We start from the raw sequence: 19,994 nt of genomic DNA, 5'->3' as shown, positions 1-19,994 counted from the left end.
TTCCAAGGGAGTCATTTCCGCTGTTCCTGATGTTCAGTCGGAATCTCCTCTCTTGTAAGCCATGGGTTCGAGTCCCAGTGGCGTAGTGTGGGGGGTGCAGGGGGGGCCGGCCGCACCGGGTGCAACATCTAGGGGGGGGGGGCGCTCGCACTCGCAGCTCTCTGCCCCTACCTGGCTCACTCACTCTCTCTCACTGCAGTGCTGGCTGTGCAAATCCGATCCGAGCCGCCGGGTCGCCGCCCACTGTGGAGGGGAGGGTGCCAGGCGTGCGGTGCGGTGCGGAGAGAGAGAGAGGAACTATCTGGGGGAGGGACAGTGCAGCGGGGGGGGGGGGGCGCAAATTACTTGCCTTGCCCCGGGTGCTGACAACCCACGCTACGCCACTGTCGAGTCCTACCCTCCAGAGCAGGAGAAGAGAAGCTTGCACGGGACAGCCCTTGAGATATTTAAAGATGGCGATAATATCTCCTCTTCTCCAGGCTAAATGGACCCAACTCCTTCAGCTGCTCCTGATAAGGCTGGGTCTCCAGACCTTTGGTCATCTTGGTCATTGAAACAGGAGCTCAGGGTGGCAAACATACATGGCTTTCTCCCCTACACACACACACACACACACACACACACACACTTTAACCTCCTGGCAACCCTGTTAAATAGGTTAGGCATCCAGCGAGCTGCACAGAGATGGGAATTTGAGTTTTCCTAGGCCTCCAACCACTCAACCACACTGCCCCGTACTTTGTTAGAGCTGGTAGGGGTTATACAAACACACCCACCAGGGACTCTAGCGATGCTGAAGATCTTCTCCTCCGCTCCCTGCCCTTGACACAACGTAGGACGCTGTTTTAAAGCCACAAGGGAAGGATTTCTTTGCTGTTGTGAAAAAACAGCATGTCCCCCCCCCCCAGTCACTTCCGCCTCAGATACCTCCGTGGCTCCCCCACCCCCCTGTTTCTAAATGCCATTGGGCCCGGGTTCGAGGGCAAGAAAGGGCCTGTTTTCGAGAGGCAGCACAAGGAATGCCGTAAGATGAAACTTTGGTTTTTCATTTAGAGAAAAAGGTGAATGAGAAGAGAAAGGGTAGAATGCTGTAAAATGGCAAGGTGACAGCGGATGGAGAAAGGTTTTCCTCACATTGAACTTGGGATCCATTGAATTTTGGAAGATTTGGGACGGATAAAAAGAAGCACTTTTTTATAGAGTGCATAGTTAAACTGTGGAACTCCCTGTGGAGCAGTTCTCGCACTCGGCTTCTGCTTCCAGACTTCCCACTGTGAGAAGAGGGTGCTGGACTCGAGGGGTCGTTGGGCCTGATCCACCAACAGGGCTCTTTTCCTAAAATCTTTATTTGCTGTTACAGTGGTACCTCAGGTTAAGTACTTAATTCATTCCGGAAGTCTGTTCTTAACCTGGAACTGTTCTTAACCTGAAGCACCACTTTAGCTAATGGGGCCTCCTGCTGCTGCCGCGCCACTGGAGCACGATTTCTGTTCTCATCCTGAAGCAAAGTACTTAACCTGAAGCACTATTTCTGGGTTAGAAGAGTCTGTAACCTGAAGCGTATGTAACCCGAGGTACCACTGTGTATTTACGGCCATTCTTTCAACCAGAGGAGCTGTACAACTTGAGACATCTCCTTTTGGAAATTAAGCTTGGTGCTGCAGGGCGAGACGGATGTCTCTGCTGCCCACCCACCTTCGATTGGCTAACAGGTGCTAACCTCAAGGAGAGCCAGGACCCCTGGGTTCTGTTCCCAGGGCTCCAGCCACCCACCCCCACCCCATTCCTTCATCCCAAACAGCAGTCTCGGCGGCGCATGGACTGAGCATCTCTCTCGCCCTTCTTCCTTAGCGATCCCAGTCACCATAGCAACAGCGGGTACCAAAGGCAGGCGGCTGCAGCAGCAATTCTGGGGATGGAGGCAGAGGTGAGCAGGCACCGTGGCTGCAGGAAAATCCTCACAGAGATGGACGGCGGCGTTAAACTCTCCCGTAGTGCAAGGCCCAGGTCTCCTCCAGTTCTTTCTCATGCATGACATACACACATCACCTCAGTACAGTGGTGCCCCGCAAGACGAATGCCTCGCAAGATGGAAAACCCGCTAGACGAAAGGGTTTTCCGTTTTTCAATGTGCTTCGCAGGACGAATTTCCTATGGGCTTGCTTCACAAGATGAAAATGTCTTGCGAGTCTTGAGATTTTTTTTCACTCCCCACCCCCTTTTTCTAAGCCGCTAAACCGCTAATAGCCTTTTAGCAGCTAATCCGCTAATCCCTTAAGCCTTTAATAGCCGCTAATAGCCGCTAATAGCTGTTAAACCGCTAATAGCGCTAATCCGCTAAGTGGCTAATAGAGTTGCTTCGCAAGACGAAAAAACCACTAGATGAAGAGACTCGCAGAATGGATTAATTTCGTCTTGCGAGGCACCACTGTACTGGGTTTAATCTGGGGCCGACAGCTCCTGCCTGGCCCCATAAGCACCACAAACAAGGCCTAGGACAGTGGGCTTAAAAGGGATCCCCAAAAGCACCGCAGCTACTCCTGGTTAGGGAAGCAGGTGAGGGATAAATGGGTCTCAGGGATATCTGGGTTACGCAGTCTTGAGAATCCATCCATACCGAGACAGCATTGCAAACGGGTGTTTCTGTCTCTCTTTAGCAATCTCTCTGCCGGTGTCTGAGGCCAGGCTGGAGCTCCCTGGGTGCCTGGGAGCTGTTTCATCTGTTCTGACCCACTTAAGGGTCTCTCCTGCCCGCCCACCCTAACTCCCCATCTCCTGAAAACCCCACAAGGAGATGGGCAAAACTCTACAATGCTGAAACACACACACACACACAGCCCAGTTCTTGCAAAGCTGACCCTCAGTCTCTGCCAGTCCTAAAATCCTAGAATTGTAGCACTGGCAGGGACCTCAAGGATCATCTAGTCCAACCCCCTGCAATGCAGGAATCTTTCCTGGGCTAGAAGTGGCCCCTCCCTCTGCCCTCTCTGCCTTTCGCTTGCTTTTGGGGAGTGGGTAGTAGGATGGGCTGCCGGCCCTCCCATTGGGGTGGATGTGGCGATTTCTGACTCAAGCGCTGATTGAATTTCACAAGTATCCATTCGTTAGGAACTGCGGTGGCTAAGACCCTCCGCAGTGGGCAAGGAAATATCTGGTTCGCTCCTCACTCAGCAGCCAGGCAGCCACCGGGTGGCCCTAGGAAGCCCCCTCCACCCCCAGGAAAAGAACAGCGCAGTCTCCCTCGCCAGGCTCCACAGGAAGGAAGGAAACCCCAAATGCACCTGCTTACTGTCACTTAGGGACGCAGGTGGCGCTGTGAGTTAAACCACAGAGCCTAGGACTTGCCAATCAGAAGGTTGGCGGTTCGAATCCCTGCGACGGGGTGAGCTCCCGTTGCTCGGTCCCTGCTCCTGCCCACCTAGCAGTTCAAAAGCACCTCAAAGTGCAAGTAGATAAATAGGTACCACTCCGGCAGAAAGGTAAACGGCGTTTCCATGCGCTGCTCTGGTTCACCAGAAGCGGTTTAATCCTGCTGGCCACATGACCCGGAAACTGTACGCCGGCTCCCTCGGCCAGTAAAGCAAGATGAGCGCCGCAACCCCAGAGTCGGTCACGACTGGACCTAATGGTCAGGGGTCCCTTTACCTTTACCTTACTGTCACTTCTGTTCCTACCTGGGACAGCACCACAGTTGGGTGTGTGCGTGCGCTGAAACAGCAGCAGTTGCCCAGATGCTGAGTTGCTGAGGTCTGTCACGCGCATAATGCGCAAACTCTGCAGATCCCTAAGTGTGCCGGTGTCGGTTGGCATCGGTCGCTGTGATGTTCGGGCTGAAGAAAGCTTATGAAGCTCCTGAACGATCGACCAGGAGGGAGGGAACATGCCAGTCGGGCATGTGTCTCTGCCAGGGTCCTACTCAAGTGTAGGCTGAACTCCTGACAGCTGGGTGGGGGTGGTACACGAGGCTGGTGCATCTCATCTGGCCCAGGGGAGCTTTTGGGCGGCCCCACCCTGTGTCCCGGCCATTCTGTAACCTGTTCTATAGGGACGTCAGAAAGCTGAGTTCCTGAGTCAGGCCCTGGGGTCCACCTGGACCAGTGTTGCTTACACTGGCTGGCAGTAGCTCGTCTCCAGGGCTTGAGGCAGGGAGTCTCTCTACCTGGCCCCACCTGAAGACGCCAGCAGGGACTGAAGACTTCAGCTGATGCTCCACCGCTGAACAACAGTGATCCTACCTCTCATCTTTCTCTCCCCCCTGCCCCGCCCATAGCTGTCAACTTTTCCCTTTTCTTGCGAGGAATCCTATTCGGAATAAGGGAATTTCCTTTTAAAAAGGGGAAACGTTGACAGATATGTCGCCCCATGACCTCCCAAGGCTGGTGTGAGTAGCACTCCAAATACCAGCACAGTGCTGGGGGGTCCTGCTCTGCCCTCCCTGCAAAAACCCCTCCCTCAGGAAAAGAGGACTTCAAGGGTGTCAAAAGTCCTGCTCTGCCAAGTTAGCTCCATCCAAGAACAGTGCTCAGGGGCTGCCATGGGCTGGGGTCGTGGGCTCAGGAATAGCCCCACAAGAGACCTCTGCCCCCAAACCCAGCTTGTCAAATATGTCACTCAGATGAAGGGAGGTGGGTCACTGGGAGGACGGCAGTGCTCTGTTCCTACGGCTCAGGCCTCTGAACATCTTCATTGGGTGTCCGGATGTGACCCTGCCAAATGAGGCCCCCCCCATGCCTCCAAATGCCACCAGTATTAAGCATGGGGGTGATTTCTGCTGGAAGTGTTGGGATGCAACTCAGATTGTATTGAAGGTGGTCTTCAGAGGAGAAAGAGGGAGGCAGGCAGGGAGGACCAGCCAAACTTCCTAGACTGTCCTTCAGCCTGCGCTGACTTTCCCAGAGGTGCAAGGGAGACTCTGGGGTCGCTTCCTGACTTTGCTCCTCCCTCCTCCCTGTGGAAGGGACGTGGGTGGCGCTGTGGTCTAAACCACAGGGCCTAGGGCTTGCTGATCAGAAAGTCGGCGGTTCAAATCCCCATGACGGGGTGAGTTCCCGTTGTTTGGTCCCAGCTCCTGCCCACCTAGCAGTTCAAAAGCACGCCAGTGCAAGTAGATAAACAGATACCACTCCGACGGGAAGGTAAATGGCGTTTCCGTGTGCTGCTCTGGTTTCACCAGAAGCGGCTTAGTCATGCTGGCCATATGACATGGAAGCTGTCTGCGGACAAACACTGGCTCCCTCAGCCTACAGAGCAAGATGAGCACCGCAACCCCAGAGTCATCTGCAACTGGACCTAATGGTCAGGGGTACCTTTACCTTTACCTCCCTGTGGAAGAGGAGACATCTCTGTGTGTCTCTTCTGATGAGGACAAAGGGCAGGCAGGTGGTTTTTTGTATCCCCCCCCCCTTAGTGAGACAGAATTCGGATCTTCCCGGTCAAGCATTTTCTTTCCTTTAATAAACTTAGCTTTCTTATTTTCTTAAACTCAGTGTGGTTCTAACCAGGGGTAAAGTGGGGTCCTCCGAAAAGCAGGGAAGGCAAGGCTCAGGTCAACCTCCAAGCTGTGTATTAACTTGACACACATCTTCCGGGAGAAGACAGACAGACCAGGAGACCATCATGAATCTAGACTATCTCTCTCCTTTGATCTGAGCCAACCCTCTGAAGTGCAATCGTACCCCTGGGTTGCAGCACTCTAAAGTGCAATCGTACTCCTGGGTTGTAGCTTCCTTCTTGGGAACATTCTGAGCCCTGGTCCAACTGGCTCAGTATTTTCAACATGGCCTGGATGAGGCTCCCCAGTGTTTGGGTCTGGGAATGTCTCCCAGCCCTGCCTGGAGATACTCCCAGCAGGGATTGACCCTGGGGCCTTCTGCATGCAAGGCAGGTGACCTCTCGCTGAGCTATGGCCTTTCCCTCCCTCCTTTCGACATCTTGGATCGCATCCTCTGAGAACAAGGGAGCAATCACGGCTCCTTTGGACTCTGGTTGAGCTGCTTAGCTTAGAACCAGAAAAGCCTCCCCTACCCAAAATTAACCTAGAATAAAGGCCTTTGCTATTTTACAAAGCCAATCCCTCTCTCCTAACCAGATTCACAAGCCGGATGCTTGCTCTGCACACCAGGTCCAAGAACCTTGTGGATTTCTTGTTTGAGGAAAGCGGGGTGGGGGAGACTGCTGTCCTCTCCCCCTGTCCTTGCTCCCTGCTGGGGAGGGACAATGGCCAGATCCAGCAGGGCTCCCCTTCGGCCCTTAGCCCCACAACATTTCGTAGAATCATAGAATTGCAGAGCCGGAAGGGGCCCTAAGCACCATCCAGCCAAACCCCCTCCAACGCAGGAAAACGCAGCTGACCCGTATGGGTATCGAACCTGCAACCTTGGCTTTATCAGCACCATGCTCTAACCAACTGAGCTACTGAAGCAAAGTGCTAGGGGCTGCCTCTTCACACCTGGGGGGTGGCTGGGAGCTCAGAGGGGACGCCATCCTTTCTGGAGGCAAACAGGGTGCCATGAGGGTGCTCAGGAAGGGAGGAGAGATGTAAATAGAGGGGAAAGGACACCCTGACCCCAGACTGATAACAGGGCACTTGTTCTCAGCCCCCACCATCTTCTGCTTAGTTTTTTTTGGGGGGGAAGGGGGACAGACATCTGCTCTAAAGGCTGACTTCAACTCTCCCCAATGGCACCCTGATCTGCTCCTTCTGGGGTGCCCCTCTCTGCTCTCAGTGCCCCATAGCCAATCGGACAGAGGCACATCTTGCAAATTCTCTCGGGGTTTTGTTTTGTTTTTTTTGGTTTGGTTTAGGTTTTGTTTTTTATATAGAAAAAGGCAAAGCACAAAGAAGCAGCCCCCAACAGTGTTTTGGCAAAATGCTACATGGTCAAGTCCCGATCTGTCCTTCGTGGGCGGCATAGCTCTGAGCTGGGGGTTCTCTGGCCACCGTGGCACCTGCCAGGGGCTCGCTGGGCACCTGGCGGCATCTTCCTGGGTCCTGGAGTGCAGCGGGTGGTGGGTTCAGGGCACGGCTGGCACCACGTGCAGAAGCCTCTGTCTGTCTCCGATGGGGCAGCTATGCAATCATCTCCTTCTCCCGCTGGCTGCAGCGGCTGATCTTAATCTCTGTCAGCTGGATGTAGCGTAAGACATTGGTGTCTGCAAGGAAAGGGAGAGGCAGAGCCTGTGAGGAGCAGGAGGAAGAGGAGCCACGGCAGCTCTCCCTTCCCTGGCTGCATCCTGCAAACCCAAGACAAGTCCTCCTGCCCAGGGTCAACCCTCCCCAGCCATAGCTGTCAACTTACAAATTTGAAAATAAGGGACCAGCAGCCTCGAAAATAAGGGATCAGCAGCCAAAATAAGGGATTTTAGTCGACCAGCAGCCAAACGAAGCCTCAAGCGGTGGTTCCCACAGCGCAGCAACCCGGCAAAGGGGATGCAGCAAGGAAAACCACTGTCACCTCTCCGCTGGGAAGCGCTGAGCAAAGGCGAGTCGCCAGGCAACGCGGCCGATTTGATCGGCACAAGGCATGCAAGCTCCACCCCCCAGTCGTTCTTAGACTCCTTATTGGGTGAGCAACGCAGCCAAGCAACACAGTTGGAGCCTCCCTCCTCCCTGGCCGGCGGGGGGGGGGGGGAGGGAGAGGAGCTGCTTCCTTTGAAACCCGGGAAATTTAAGGGACATCATCAAGAAGGGACAGCAGCAGGACCCGGCGCTGGGATAAGGGACTGTCCCACCAAAAAAGGGACGATTGCCAGCTATGTCCCCAGCTGGTTCAGCCAGGTCCCATTCAGGGAGGGGTCCTTCCCAGCCAGCCCTCCTAGTCACAGTCCTTTTAAGCTGTAGGTGCCGCCAGGGGTTGAACCCAAATCCTTTGCACCCCAAAGGTGCGCTGTGCCACTGAGCTGTGATTTCAGGCCTTGCCACCTTCCCTTTCCACAGCCAAGCAGGTCCCCTGCCTCTCCCTCCCAGCAAGGCACAAGCAAGTGAAATAAAAAAAGTTAAGGTCATATATATATATATATATATATATATATGCTTTCGTAGATTTTCACGGGTACAGGAATGCAGGTTTTGGTGTCCTCGGGTGTCTTCCCGTGTAAAAGTTGGGGTGTCTAGGCGACGTTTCGACGAGGTCTCACTCGTCATCTTCAGGCTGGTGCTTTCGGCTTCTTGTTACTGGAACAGAGCAGGATCTCAGTGTTTGAGTTCCTATAAATACTGTTGAGGAGGTGTGGTGTATAGCCTCCAATGTTCTGGGCAGAGAGGAGGTTCCCAGGCTAGTGTGCCTTTTCTTCTTTTGTTCCTTAATTACTTGAGGGATATCTTGGGTGATTTCTTGAGTGATTTCCTGAATCCCACTTAGGTGGGTCATTAGGTGTGGATTAGTTGCTAAAGCCTTCGTGTCTTGAACTCTTGAACTTTGTGAAGAGTTTTTCTGAGAAGATGGCTGTACTGCACTTGGTTGTGCTCTGGCTTGGCTTCGTGTATAGGGGCGAGCTGTGGTTTTGTGGCCTGTGCCAGCCCGATCTGTGTAGGGATTGCAGGGGGGTGCAGCATCCGGAGGTGCCACCCTGGTTTGGCTACTGGATGGTGTCTGTAATTTATCTGTGGAGAGGGTCTGGGTTTGGGTCTGGTGTGGTTGATTGGTGATGGCGTTCTGTGTGCCTCTGGATCTGGTGTCAGATTTTGTGGGGAGGGCTAATTTCCAGATGTCTGGCAAGCGGGATGTGTCGTCACGCTTGTTCATGTTGTGAGGGTGTTTCTCTATCTCGATGGCTTCCATGATTATTCTCTTGTGGTGATGTTCCATGTTAAAGAGCAATTTGGAATCTGCAAAATTAATTTCGTGTCCTGTTTCTTTCATGTGTTGGAAAAGGGAGGAAGTTTTTTCTTCTTTTTTGACGGCATTCTTGTGTTCTGCGATCCGTGCATTTATTCGTCTGTTTGTTTGTCCAATGTACGTGGCTGGGCAGACTTTGCAGGGTATTTCATAGACCCCTTGGTTTTCCAACTGAATTTTATCCTTGGGGTTTCTGAGGATATTGGCTATTTTTTGGTTGGTGCAAAAGGCTGTTTTGATATTGTGTTTATGGAGGATTTTGCTAATTTTATCTGTAGTGCCCTTGATATAAGGAAGGAGGGCTATGCCATTGTTTTCTTCTGTGTCTTGGTTTTTGGGGGGTGTTTCTTTTTGGATTAGCTTCGTAACCCTGTTTTGCTGGTATCCATTGGCAATTAACACATTTGAGAGATTCTGTAACTCAGTTGTCAAGTGGTCTTCGTCAGCCAGGCGTTTGGTTCTGGAGATGAGAGTCTTGGCTACGGAGTTTATTTGTGCAGGGTGGTGGTGTGATTGTGCATGTAAGTAGCGGTTGGTGTGTGTTTTTTTCCCTAGGACACACTATCTACCGGAAAAAAACACACACCAACCGCTACTTACATGCACAATCACACCACCACCCTGCACAAATAAACTCCGTAGCCAAGACTCTCATCTCCAGAACCAAACGCCTGGCTGACGAAGACCACTTGACAACTGAGTTACAGAATCTCTCAAATGTGTTAATTGCCAATGGATACCAGCAAAACAGGGTTACGAAGCTAATCCAAAAAGAAACACCCCCCAAAAACCAAGACACAGAAGAAAACAATGGCATAGCCCTCCTTCCTTATATCAAGGGCACTACAGATAAAATTAGCAAAATCCTCCATAAACACAATATCAAAACAGCCTTTTGCACCAACCAAAAAATAGCCAATATCCTCAGAAACCCCAAGGATAAAATTCAGTTGGAAAACCAAGGGGTCTATGAAATACCCTGCAAAGTCTGCCCAGCCACGTACATTGGACAAACAAACAGACGAATAAATGCACGGATCGCAGAACACAAGAATGCCGTCAAAAAAGAAGAAAAAACTTCCTCCCTTTTCCAACACATGAAAGAAACAGGACACGAAATTAATTTTGCAGATTCCAAATTGCTCTTTAACATGGAACATCACCACAAGAGAATAATCATGGAAGCCATCGAGATAGAGAAACACCCTCACAACATGAACAAGCGTGACGACACATCCCGCTTGCCAGACATCTGGAAATTAGCCCTCCCCACAAAATCTGACACCAGATCCAGAGGCACACAGAACGCCATCACCAATCAACCACACCAGACCCAAACCCAGACCCTCTCCACAGATAAATTACAGACACCATCCAGTAGCCAAACCAGGGTGGCACCTCCGGATGCTGCACCCCCCTGCAATCCCTACACAGATCGGGCTGGCACAGGCCACAAAACCACAGCTCGCCCCTATACACGAAGCCAAGCCAGAGCACAACCAAGTGCAGTACAGCCATCTTCTCAGAAAAACTCTTCACAAAGTTCAAGAGTTCAAGACACGAAGGCTTTAGCAACTAATCCACACCTAATGACCCACCTAAGTGGGATTCAGGAAATCACTCAAGAAATCACCCAAGATATCCCTCAAGTAATTAAGGAACAAAAGAAGAAAAGGCACACTAGCCTGGGAACCTCCTCTCTGCCCAGAACATTGGAGGCTATACACCACACCTCCTCAACAGTATTTATAGGAACTCAAACACTGAGATCCTGCTCTGTTCCAGTAACAAGAAGCCGAAAGCACCAGCCTGAAGATGACGAGTGAGACCTCGTCGAAACGTCGCCTAGACACCCCAACTTTTACACGGGAAGACACCCGAGGACACCAAAACCTGCATATATATATATATATATATATATATATATAATAAATATTCATAACTGCATATATAAACCACACAGCTGAAACCCCACAGAAAAAGTCCTGAAACCATTTTGTCCCTCCCAAATTGACCTCAAATATTTCTCTGCAAGGTCGAAGGAAAATGGAAAAGCCTCCCCATTGTCTTTTCCTTCACAAATCCTGTCTTAAGGGTATGTCTGTGTATGAATAGGGTGAGCTTGTGACCTGGCCCAGGAACTAAGTATTTATCATTACAAAAGTAAGCATTAACAGGTAACCTGCCAGACAGGAGATAAACAACACACTCAGATTTCTGTTGTAGAGCGCCTCTTCTGTGATGTAAGTATGATGTATCTGGGGATGGTCTTGGACTCCAGGGTGGGCAATTTAAAAAGTCTATAAAGGGCAGGCACACCTTTGTTCTGGGTTCCTCCTCCTCTTTCCTGCTTGTGGTGAATGAGGACCCTGTTGCAACAGTTCAATAAAGATCAGGCTTACGAGCTGCTTTGCTTCTCAATATTCTCTGGCTGGCCTCTGTTCTTTTCTCTGACCGATGGAGAACCTACAAAGGACTCTATAAGGGCTCTTGTGTCCCCCATACGGGAATAAGGACAGGTTTTTGTTTATTACACAAGGCACCCACCTTCCTATGAAGAAAGTTTGCAGTGTTTGGGGCTTCTTAGCTCAGAGGAAAGGCAGGTGAGAGACGACGCGATAAGGAGTTTATCAAATTAGGCTGTGGGGAAGCTGAATGTTGGAAGAGTCTAGGCAGGTAAAAGAAAGCCCTCCTTTTACCTACAGGAGGCAGAGGTGGCTTTAAAAGAAAATTTGACTAATTCATGGAGGAAGAGAGGGCTTTGGGTGGCTACTAGCCAGGATGATTGTTCTCTGCCTCCACTGTCAGAGGCAGCTGTTGTAAACAAAAATCTGCCCTTTTCCCTTATGGGGTATCCAAGAGCCCATATAGAGTCCTTACATAGGTTCCCTATTGGTAGGAGAAAATAACAGAGGCCAACCAGAGAATATTGAGAAGCAAAGCAGCTAGTAAGCCTGATCTTTATTGATCTGTTGCAACAGGGTGCTCCCCTCACATGCAGGAGAGAGGAGGGACCCAGAAAAATGGCGCGCAAGGCCTTATAAAGACTTTTGAAATTGCCACCCTGTAGATCAAGACCACCCCCAGAAACATCATACATACATCACAGAAGGGGTGTAACTCAAGACTACCCCTCAGATACATCACACCTACATCACAAAAAAGGCGGTCTTAAAACAGAAATTTGAATGTCGTTTATCTCCTGTCTGGCAGTTTACTTGATTGGATTTCCTGGGAAGCCTGGCCAGTCTCTTGTAATGATAGATACTTAGTTCCTGGGCCAGGTCACAGGATCACACCCTATTCATATCTTGAATGTGCCCTTAAGACAGGATTTGAGAGGAAAGAGACAATGGGGAGGTTTCCCACTTTGACCTTGCAGAGAAAACATTTGCTCAGTTTAGGAATCAAAATGGCTTCAGGTCGGTCTTCCTGTGCTGATCTATGGACGTGCGGTTATGGACATTACCATATATCTAAGACCTCAAAATTCCGATCACACAGCAATGCTGGAAAACACAGGAGGGGAGAGTTGCTCTTGTGTTCAAATCCTGCTGGGGGGGGTTCCCTTTTGGGCATCTGATTGGCTACTGTGAGAGCAGGATGCTGGCCTCGACTGGCCTGATCCTGGAGCCTTGTCTTATGTTCTTAAAGTGGAGGAGCTGCCAGGGGTTGAGCCCCAGACTCCAGCCCCCAGAAGAGGTGCCCTGCCTCTGAGCTGCGCTCCGTTTTAGGCCTTGCCCGCTGCCCCTTCCCCTCCCACCCCCTTGCCCACCTCTCCCTCCTGCCACGGGCCAAGCAAAGCACCCACCTGCGGGCTCCAGGCTCTTGGCCTCTTTCAAATAGAGCAGGGCGTTGTCGTAGTCGCCCAGATGGTAGAAGGCGATGCCCGCCCGGTACATGGCTTTGAAGTTCCTCTTCTCCTTGGCAAGAACCTTGAGGCAATAGTCCCGTACCCTTTCATAGTTCACCAGCTCCGATTGCAACAGGCAGGCTGGAGAGAGAGAGAGAGAGAGAGAGAGAGAGAGAGAGATGTTGGGGTGTGAATAGATCAAACTAGAAGGTCAGCGGTTCGAATCCCCGCAACGGGGTGAGCTCCCATTGCTCGGTCCCTGCTCCTGCAAACCTAGCAGTTTGAAAGCACACCTGTGCAAGTAGATAAATAGGTACCGCTCTGGCAGAAAGGAAAATGGCATTTCCGTGCACTGCTCTGGTTCGCCAGAAGCGGCTTAGTCATGCTGGCCACATGACCCAGAAGCTGTATGCAGGCTCCCTTGGCCAGTAAAGCGAGATGAGCACCGCAACCCCAGAGTCATCCGCGACTGGACCTAATGGACAGGGGTCCCTTTACCTTTACCTAGGCAAACTAAGGCCCAGGGGCCACATCTGGCCCAATCGCCTTCTAAATCCGGCCAGTGGACGGTCCAGGAATCAGCGTGTTTTTACATGAGTAGAATGTGTCCTTTTATTTAAAATGCATCTCTGGGTTATTTGTGGGGCATAGGAATTCATTCATCCCCCCCCCAAAAAAAATATTGCAGCCCACCACATGGTCTGAGGGACAGTGGACTGGCCCACAGCTGGAAAAGGTTGCTGACCCCTGGAATAGATGCTAGGAGAGCTGTACGCTGGCTCCCTCAGCCAGTAAAGTGAGATGAGCGCCACAACCCCAGAGTCAGCCACGACTGGACCTAACGGTCAGGGGTCTCTTAAAAAAAACAAAAAAACAAGTGGCATCGTTGTCACCAGGGAGGGGCACGCGCAGGGGTGACATCCTCCTGTCCACTTTGGTTGGGTCACTTGAGTTGAAAGGCAGCTGTGCCACAAGGCAGGTGCTGAAGGAGATTGGGCCAGGACTCCCCTCTCAAAGGGATACTCGTCCCCCCACCCCTCAATGGTGCTTAAAAAAAAAGTCCTGGAAATCAAAAGTACCCACATTGAAAGATGGGCAATATAAATTTGAAATGATTGAATTAGCAAAAATGACAGCAACAGTTAGAACGCAATCTAATATCTAATCAAAATCTCAAACAGGAAAGGAAAGGCGTAGAAGAATACATGACCAAAACATGCTCCAAGAAGAATTTATTGATTATGCATAGACTGATTCCACAAAGTTAAGTTAAGCTAAGCTGATATATAAGACTGAATGTTTAATAATTAAGATACAAAAAAATACAATCTCAACAATAAAGTTATAAAATAATAACAAGGAAGTCACGCATGGGTGGAGGGAAGACACGGGGCGAGAAATAAGAAATGGATAAATGTTGGTACATAATTAAACGTGAAAATGTGAATTTACGAATACAGTGGTACCTCGGGTTACATACGCTTCAGGTTACAGACTCCGCTAACCCAGAAATAGTACCTTGGGTTAAGAACTTGGCTTCAGGATTAGAACAGAAAGCGTGCAGCAGCAGCAGGAGGCCCCATTAGCTAAAGTGGTGCTTCAGGTTAAGAACAGTTTCAGGTTAAGAACAGACCTCCAGCACGAACTAAGTTCTTAACCCAAGGTACCACTGTATAATGTATATGTATCATTATGTAAAGATTTAATATATGTATTGCAACATTAGTAATAAATAAAATAAAAAGTCCTCTTTTAGGGTTGCCATTGCAATGGCTGAGCTTTGATGCTTACAATGTTCCTGGCAGATCTGTCCGGTTGGGCTTGATGTGCCCCTCCTCCCTCCTCCTTTCCTCATCTGCCATCCAAATCATTCTCTTCCTGGCTGTTTTTCACGAGGCAAAACACAGGCAGGTTCATTTAAGGTTGCCCCCCTCCCTTCTGCTTGACTCCGGCCGTGGCTGCTCTGCTTTGCCCCCTCTGCCACCCTGCAGGAGGGCGGGACGCCCACATAACGCAGCAGCACGAGGGGCAAGATTCAGCCTCCCTCCTGAGAATCTCAATATTCTTCCTCAAAAGCAGGGGTCAGCAACCTTTTTCAGCCGTGGGCCGCTCCACCATCCCTCAGACCATGTGGGGGGCCAGGCTATATTTTGAAAAAAAGTATGATTGAATTCCTATGCCCCACAAATAACCCAGAGATGCATTTTAAATAAAAGGAAACATTCTACTCATGTAAAAACACGCTGATTCCTGGGCTGTCCGCAGCCCGGACTGAGAAGGCGATTGGGCCAGATCCAGCTCCCAGGCCTTAGTTTGCCTAGTAAAGGTAAAGGGACCCCTGTCCATTAGGTCCAGTTGCAGATGACTCTGGGGTTGTGGCACTCATCTTGCTTTATTGCCTGAGGGAGCCGGCGTACAGCTTCCGGGTCATGTGGCCAGCATGACTAAGCTGTTTCTGGCGAACCAGAACAGTGCACGGAAACGCCGTTTACCTTCCCGCTGGAGTGGTACCTATTTATCTACTTGCACTTTGACGTGCTTTTGAACTGCTAGGTTTGCAGGAGCAGGGACTGAGCAACGGGAGCTCACCCCATCGCAAGGATTCGAACAGCCAACCTTCTGATCAGCAAGTCCTAGGCTCTGTGGTTTAACCCACAGCGCCACCTGCGTCCCTTTTTTAGTTTGCCTACCCCTGCTCAAAAGCAAACACAATTGTGGGAGGGGAGCAGGCAGTGAGACCTCATCAGCTGGAAAAGAGGCAGGACAGGATTTCCAGATGCTGCGGGGGGGGGGGCGAGCGCTTTGAGTTGTGGTGGTAGCAAACCAGGATCGTTCATAGCTCTTCATGCCCCCTCAGGAGGAGCAGGATCAATTTTATCAAGTAGTAAGCAAATGGGACACAGGTTGCACTGAGGGTTAAACCACAGAGTCTAGGACTTGCCAATCAGAAGGTCGGCGGTTCGAATCCCCACGACGGGGTGAGCTCCCGTTGCTCGGTCCCTGCTCCTGCCAACCTAGCAGTTCGAAAGCGCGTCAAAGTGCAAGTAGATAAATAGGTACTGCTCTGGCGGGAAGGTAAACGGCGTTTCTGTGCGCTGCTCTGGTTCGCAAGAAGCGGCTTAGTCATGCTGGCCACATGACCCAGAAGCTGTACGCCGGCTCCCTCGGCCAATAAAGCGAGATGAGCGCCGCAACCCCAGAATCGGCCAAGATGGGACCTAATATTCAGGGGTTGACATTTTGTGTGAATCATAAAAGTCGCCAAACCAAAAGAAGCAGTCAGGTGTCACCAACAAGAGCAAGCGTCGCTGTGGTGCAACGGCTAGAGTGCTGGCTCATGGCCAGAGAGCTCTGGGTTCAAATCTCTTCACTCAGCCATTAAGCTCTCCAGGCCAGTCACTGAAATTATGCAAAATTCATCTCACAGTGTTGCTGTAAGGGCAGAATGGGGGTGGGTCTTCCCTGATTTTATTTTATTTTTTGAAGAAATGTTGTCCCCACCCCCATATGGGGTGAAGCTGTTGGGAAATGGCCATAGCAACTATTGAGGAAATAGTTCACTTTTATTGCACAAGAGGCAATGTAAATATTAAAGCGTATCAAACACAAAAGCCGTGTCTTGTGCTGCATGCGAGAAATTCCCTTTGCTAAGACATAGAAGCCAAGCTGGATACCAAGAAGAAGAACTAATTAGGAATTAGCTAATTAGAGAACTAATGAGTATGTAACAGGAAGAGAAGGAAAGAGGGAACTGAACCATACAATCCAATATATTAAGTATTGGGTTTCCCTGATTTAGGGGTCGGCTGTTGGCTGCCATAGGCAGTATTATTACCCCTTCGTATCCTTTGGGAGATACATATATAAATAAGGATTTGTATAGTATTAAAACTTCACAGGATTGTAGAAATACCAAGAGATGTGAATATTTGAGATTATAATTGAGAAGCACCTACACCCCTTTCTTCATGTTGTTGTTGTTGTCAAATTAAATTTATATACCACCCTTCATTCAGGGCGGTTCACAGAATAAATGGTATTGTCCGGATTTGTATGACTATTTGACTTAAAAAGGGGAGTGGGGACTGGCAGAGCCTTGTACACTGACTTGAGCTCCTTGGAGGAAAGGTGGAAATAATAATAATAATAATAATAATAATAATAATAATAATAATAATTAATACCCCCACCCATCTGGCTGGGTTTCCCTAGACACTCTGGGCGGCTTCCAACAAAATATTAAAAACACAATAAAACATCAAATGTAATACTTCTGAATTTCGAGGGGAATAAATGGATTTCAGTCCTGCGGGCTAGCATTCAAAAATTTTATGTCAAAATTGTAAATATTGGTGAATGAGATTTGCATGGTTTTGTTTCATCCATAGCAGGAAGTACCCAAAGAAAGAGGAAGGAGAAGGTGAGGGAGGGGCAAGGAGGGTCAAAGGTCAGGGAGAGGGGGTCACTGCTAGAGGGGAGGCCACCGCCAATATACAAAAGTCTTAAACACATACACCTGATGGATTCCCAAGGGAATCTTCAACAGGTGAGAGAAGTAGGACCTCGAGGGTTTTCCCCTGAAAGCCTTGGCCTTGGCTGCGATGTTCCTCCTCTCTGCTTGGAAGAGGAGGACCTTGGGAGATGGACCAATGGGTGGATGGGGAGAACATCCCTTGGACTTTGTGAAGTTTTGAATTTTTTTTTAAGGGAGGGGTGGCCATCTGGCCAGCAACATCACTGGCCACCTCACCATCCCTGGCTCTTGGGTCTTCTAAACATTTTCTCAGAGGGCAGGTGGACACCCTAGCCATAAGGCAGCATTTTCTGCCTCACTCCCTGCCCCCCCCAACTTGATTCCTCCTGGCACAACTTCCCAGGGGCTGAGCCTCTGACTTTGGCCCTTTGGGCTGGAAGCTTCTCTGCTTGGTATTATCCTGGCAACCTGAACAGTCCCCTGGGAACCCCGTACCTGCAACACCAGGCCTTTGCCTGGCGTTGCAGGTTGCAGGATTCAGATCTCCACAGACCCCCCCACTAAAGAGCTGCAAATTCTCTGGTGCAAAGGGGACCCCACTAAACGAAGGACATCCTTGCCCGTTTCCCAGAGGGGGCGCTTTTGACTAGGAAGGGATCAGAGGCTGGGTCTTGGACCCAATTAGGGGTGCCAACTTGATTAAAATACAGTGGACGCTCGGGTTGGGAACATGATCCATGCTGGAAGCACATTTGCAACCCGTAGCATTTGCAACATGTGCACGTGTGGGTTGCGATTCGGCGCTTCTGTGCATGCGCAAGCGCTGAAACCTGGGATTGATCTGTTCCGGTGCTTCTGGGTTCGGTGCAGTGCGCAACCCGAAATTGCACAACCTGAAGCATCTGTAACCCAAGGTATGACTGTATTGTGGGGGCCCAGGTAAGCCCTACCCTGCAAAATCACACGCTATCAGAATGGCAATGCCCGTCAACTTAGAAGGGGCAGCTCCCTCAAATATTCTGGCCCCTAGGAGTAAGAAAGCAGGATTGGAAAGGGCTCCCCCTGCCGGCTGGACGCGGGAGGCGCATGAGAGGGAGCCAGAGACACGTCTGAAGGCGGGACAGCTTCGTCACGACACGGGGGTTCTCCTGCACGCTTGGAGAACCTTCCAAACTGGGAGGGGGGATCCCGTTGCCAGGCGAGGGCCCCCCACCTTCTTCCTCTGGGCCTGGCACACAGCTCCCCTCACCCCCCCAAAAAAAAGAGAATCCGCCCCAGCCTTACCCGTCAGGCTGTTGTAGCACTCGATCTCGGTGCCCTCGACCAGCGCCCGCTGCTCCTCGGAGAGGCGCTGCTGCCAGCCGGCCCTCCGCAGCGGGCTGCTGCCGTCCTCGGCCTCCGCCTCCAGCCCCTTGAGCTGCAGCAGCGCCCGGTGGTACTTCCCGATGGCCTCGCGGAACTTCTTCTGCTTGTAGCAGCGCCCGCCCTCGGCCTTGAACTCCACCGCCTGCCGGATCTTGGCCTCCAGGTCCGGCTGGGGCTCGGCGGCGCCCGCGGCGGCGGCGGCCCCGCGCAGGTGGGCCCGGCCGCCCCCGACGGCCGCCCCTCCGCCGCTGCTGCCCCCTCCGCCGCCGGCCTGCGGGCAGCTCCTCTTGTAGGGGCTGCGCTCGTCCATGGCCCCCCTCACAGGCCCATGCTCGGGCGCTTGTCTCCGCTGCACCAGCTGGAAGAGCGCGCTGTGCATCGACGGCGCCCCGGAGCGGAGCTTCAGCACCAGGGACAGCGCGCTAGCGGTGCATTGTGGGAAACTCCCTCCGCATCAGCACCGCCGGCCGGGCTGACCTCGGATGTCTCGGCGCCCAGCGAGGAGGCGCCGGCGGCGGCGGCGGCGGCAGGCAGGCGCCCTTCCGCTTGCAGGGACTGGGGGCGGGAGGGGGGGGGACGCAAAGGAAGGGAGGGGCCACAGGCAAGCCCCGCCTCCTCCGGAGTATGGGTGCGGGTGCGGTTGTGCCGGGAGCGCCGTTTCCTGGCGGAGGGCTTCTGATGGAGAAGCGCTGGAAGCTGCCTTCTGCGAAGAGCCAGAGTTGCAGTCTCGTAACGAGACACCCAGGAGTCATCTAGTCCAACCCCTGCTGTAACTATGCCAGACCATGGCTGCCTAGAGGTCCAAGGCAGGGGGCGAGTGCAAGCCGTTCCTGGAGAGGCTGCCAGGAACTGGAGCCACCTGCAGGTAGACAGGTGGGGTAGCTCAGTTGGGAGACTCTTAATCTCAGGGCCATGGGTTCAAGTCTCACGCTGGGCAAAATATTCCTTCTTTGCAGGGGGTTGGGCTAGATGACCCTCGTGGTTCCTCCCAGCTCTATCATTCTATGATTCTATAATAGCAGCCCACATCTGCAAGGGAATTGGCTCCTTTTGGGTGGGAAGAATATTTATCCCGCTCCCCTGCTAGTGATGTCTAAAGAGCAATGCAGGAATTTTGACCAGAAAGATGGCAGAACATCACTTGTGACAGGCAGCTTGCAGTCACCCTTAGTGGACCATCAGTGTTACGGTCTCTGTATTGACAGTGGAGGAAGCAGTGAATGGGGGGTGGGGGGCAGAAGAGAAGGCTCATCATGCCTTCTGACTAATGTAATGCCTTTGTTTAAATTTGCCATGTTCTGTTTTTGCAACGTTTTACCATGAAAACAATTTTAAATCATAGAGGTAAGATTCGAACTGGGGCCTTCCTGGGACGTAGCTTATACGCTTCACCACTGGGCTACAATAGAGGGGTGGGGACATATTCCCCCCACACCCACCACCCCTGTCAAGAGGGGCCTGAGAT

The 19,994-nt window shown here is 51.5% G+C and overlaps 1 protein-coding gene and 1 long non-coding RNA gene across 2 annotated transcripts in view; one reads left to right on the top strand and one right to left on the bottom strand.

Moving 5' to 3' along the window:
• LOC310684888 overlaps positions 1 to 19,994 on the top strand; it is a 239,051-nt gene that overhangs the window by 30,919 nt on the left and 188,138 nt on the right. The gene's annotated exons all lie outside the window — the stretch shown is intronic.
• Positions 6,775 to 19,080, bottom strand: TTC9B (tetratricopeptide repeat domain 9B). Its single transcript, XM_083456085.1, has 3 exons — positions 18,449 to 19,080; positions 12,649 to 12,831; positions 6,775 to 7,152 (listed from the first exon to the last, which is right to left on the bottom strand). The coding sequence occupies exons 1-3, from the start codon at positions 18,906 to 18,908 to the stop codon at positions 7,070 to 7,072; spliced, it is 726 nt and encodes a 241-aa protein (XP_083312211.1). The 5' UTR covers positions 18,909 to 19,080; the 3' UTR covers positions 6,775 to 7,069.

This window comes from Podarcis tiliguerta, assembly GCF_965153285.1.
Source record: "Podarcis tiliguerta genome assembly, chromosome: 8".
In the NCBI taxonomy this organism is placed as follows: domain Eukaryota; kingdom Metazoa; phylum Chordata; class Lepidosauria; order Squamata; family Lacertidae; genus Podarcis; species Podarcis tiliguerta.
This window is presented reverse-complemented; position numbering and strand designations above follow the sequence as displayed.

Excerpts from the sequence above, each read along its gene's own strand:
- TTC9B (XM_083456085.1), bottom strand. The coding sequence starts at position 18,908 with ATGCACAGCGCGCTCTTCCAGCTGGTGCAGCGGAGACAAGCGCCCGAG. Across the intron at positions 12,832-18,448 it reads GTGCTACAACAGCCTGACGG|CCTGCCTGTTGCAATCGGAG; the intron begins GTAAGGCTGGGG and ends CTCTCTCTCCAG. Across the intron at positions 7,153-12,648 it reads CAAGAGCCTGGAGCCCGCAG|ACACCAATGTCTTACGCTAC; the intron begins GTGGGTGCTTTG and ends CTTTCCTTGCAG.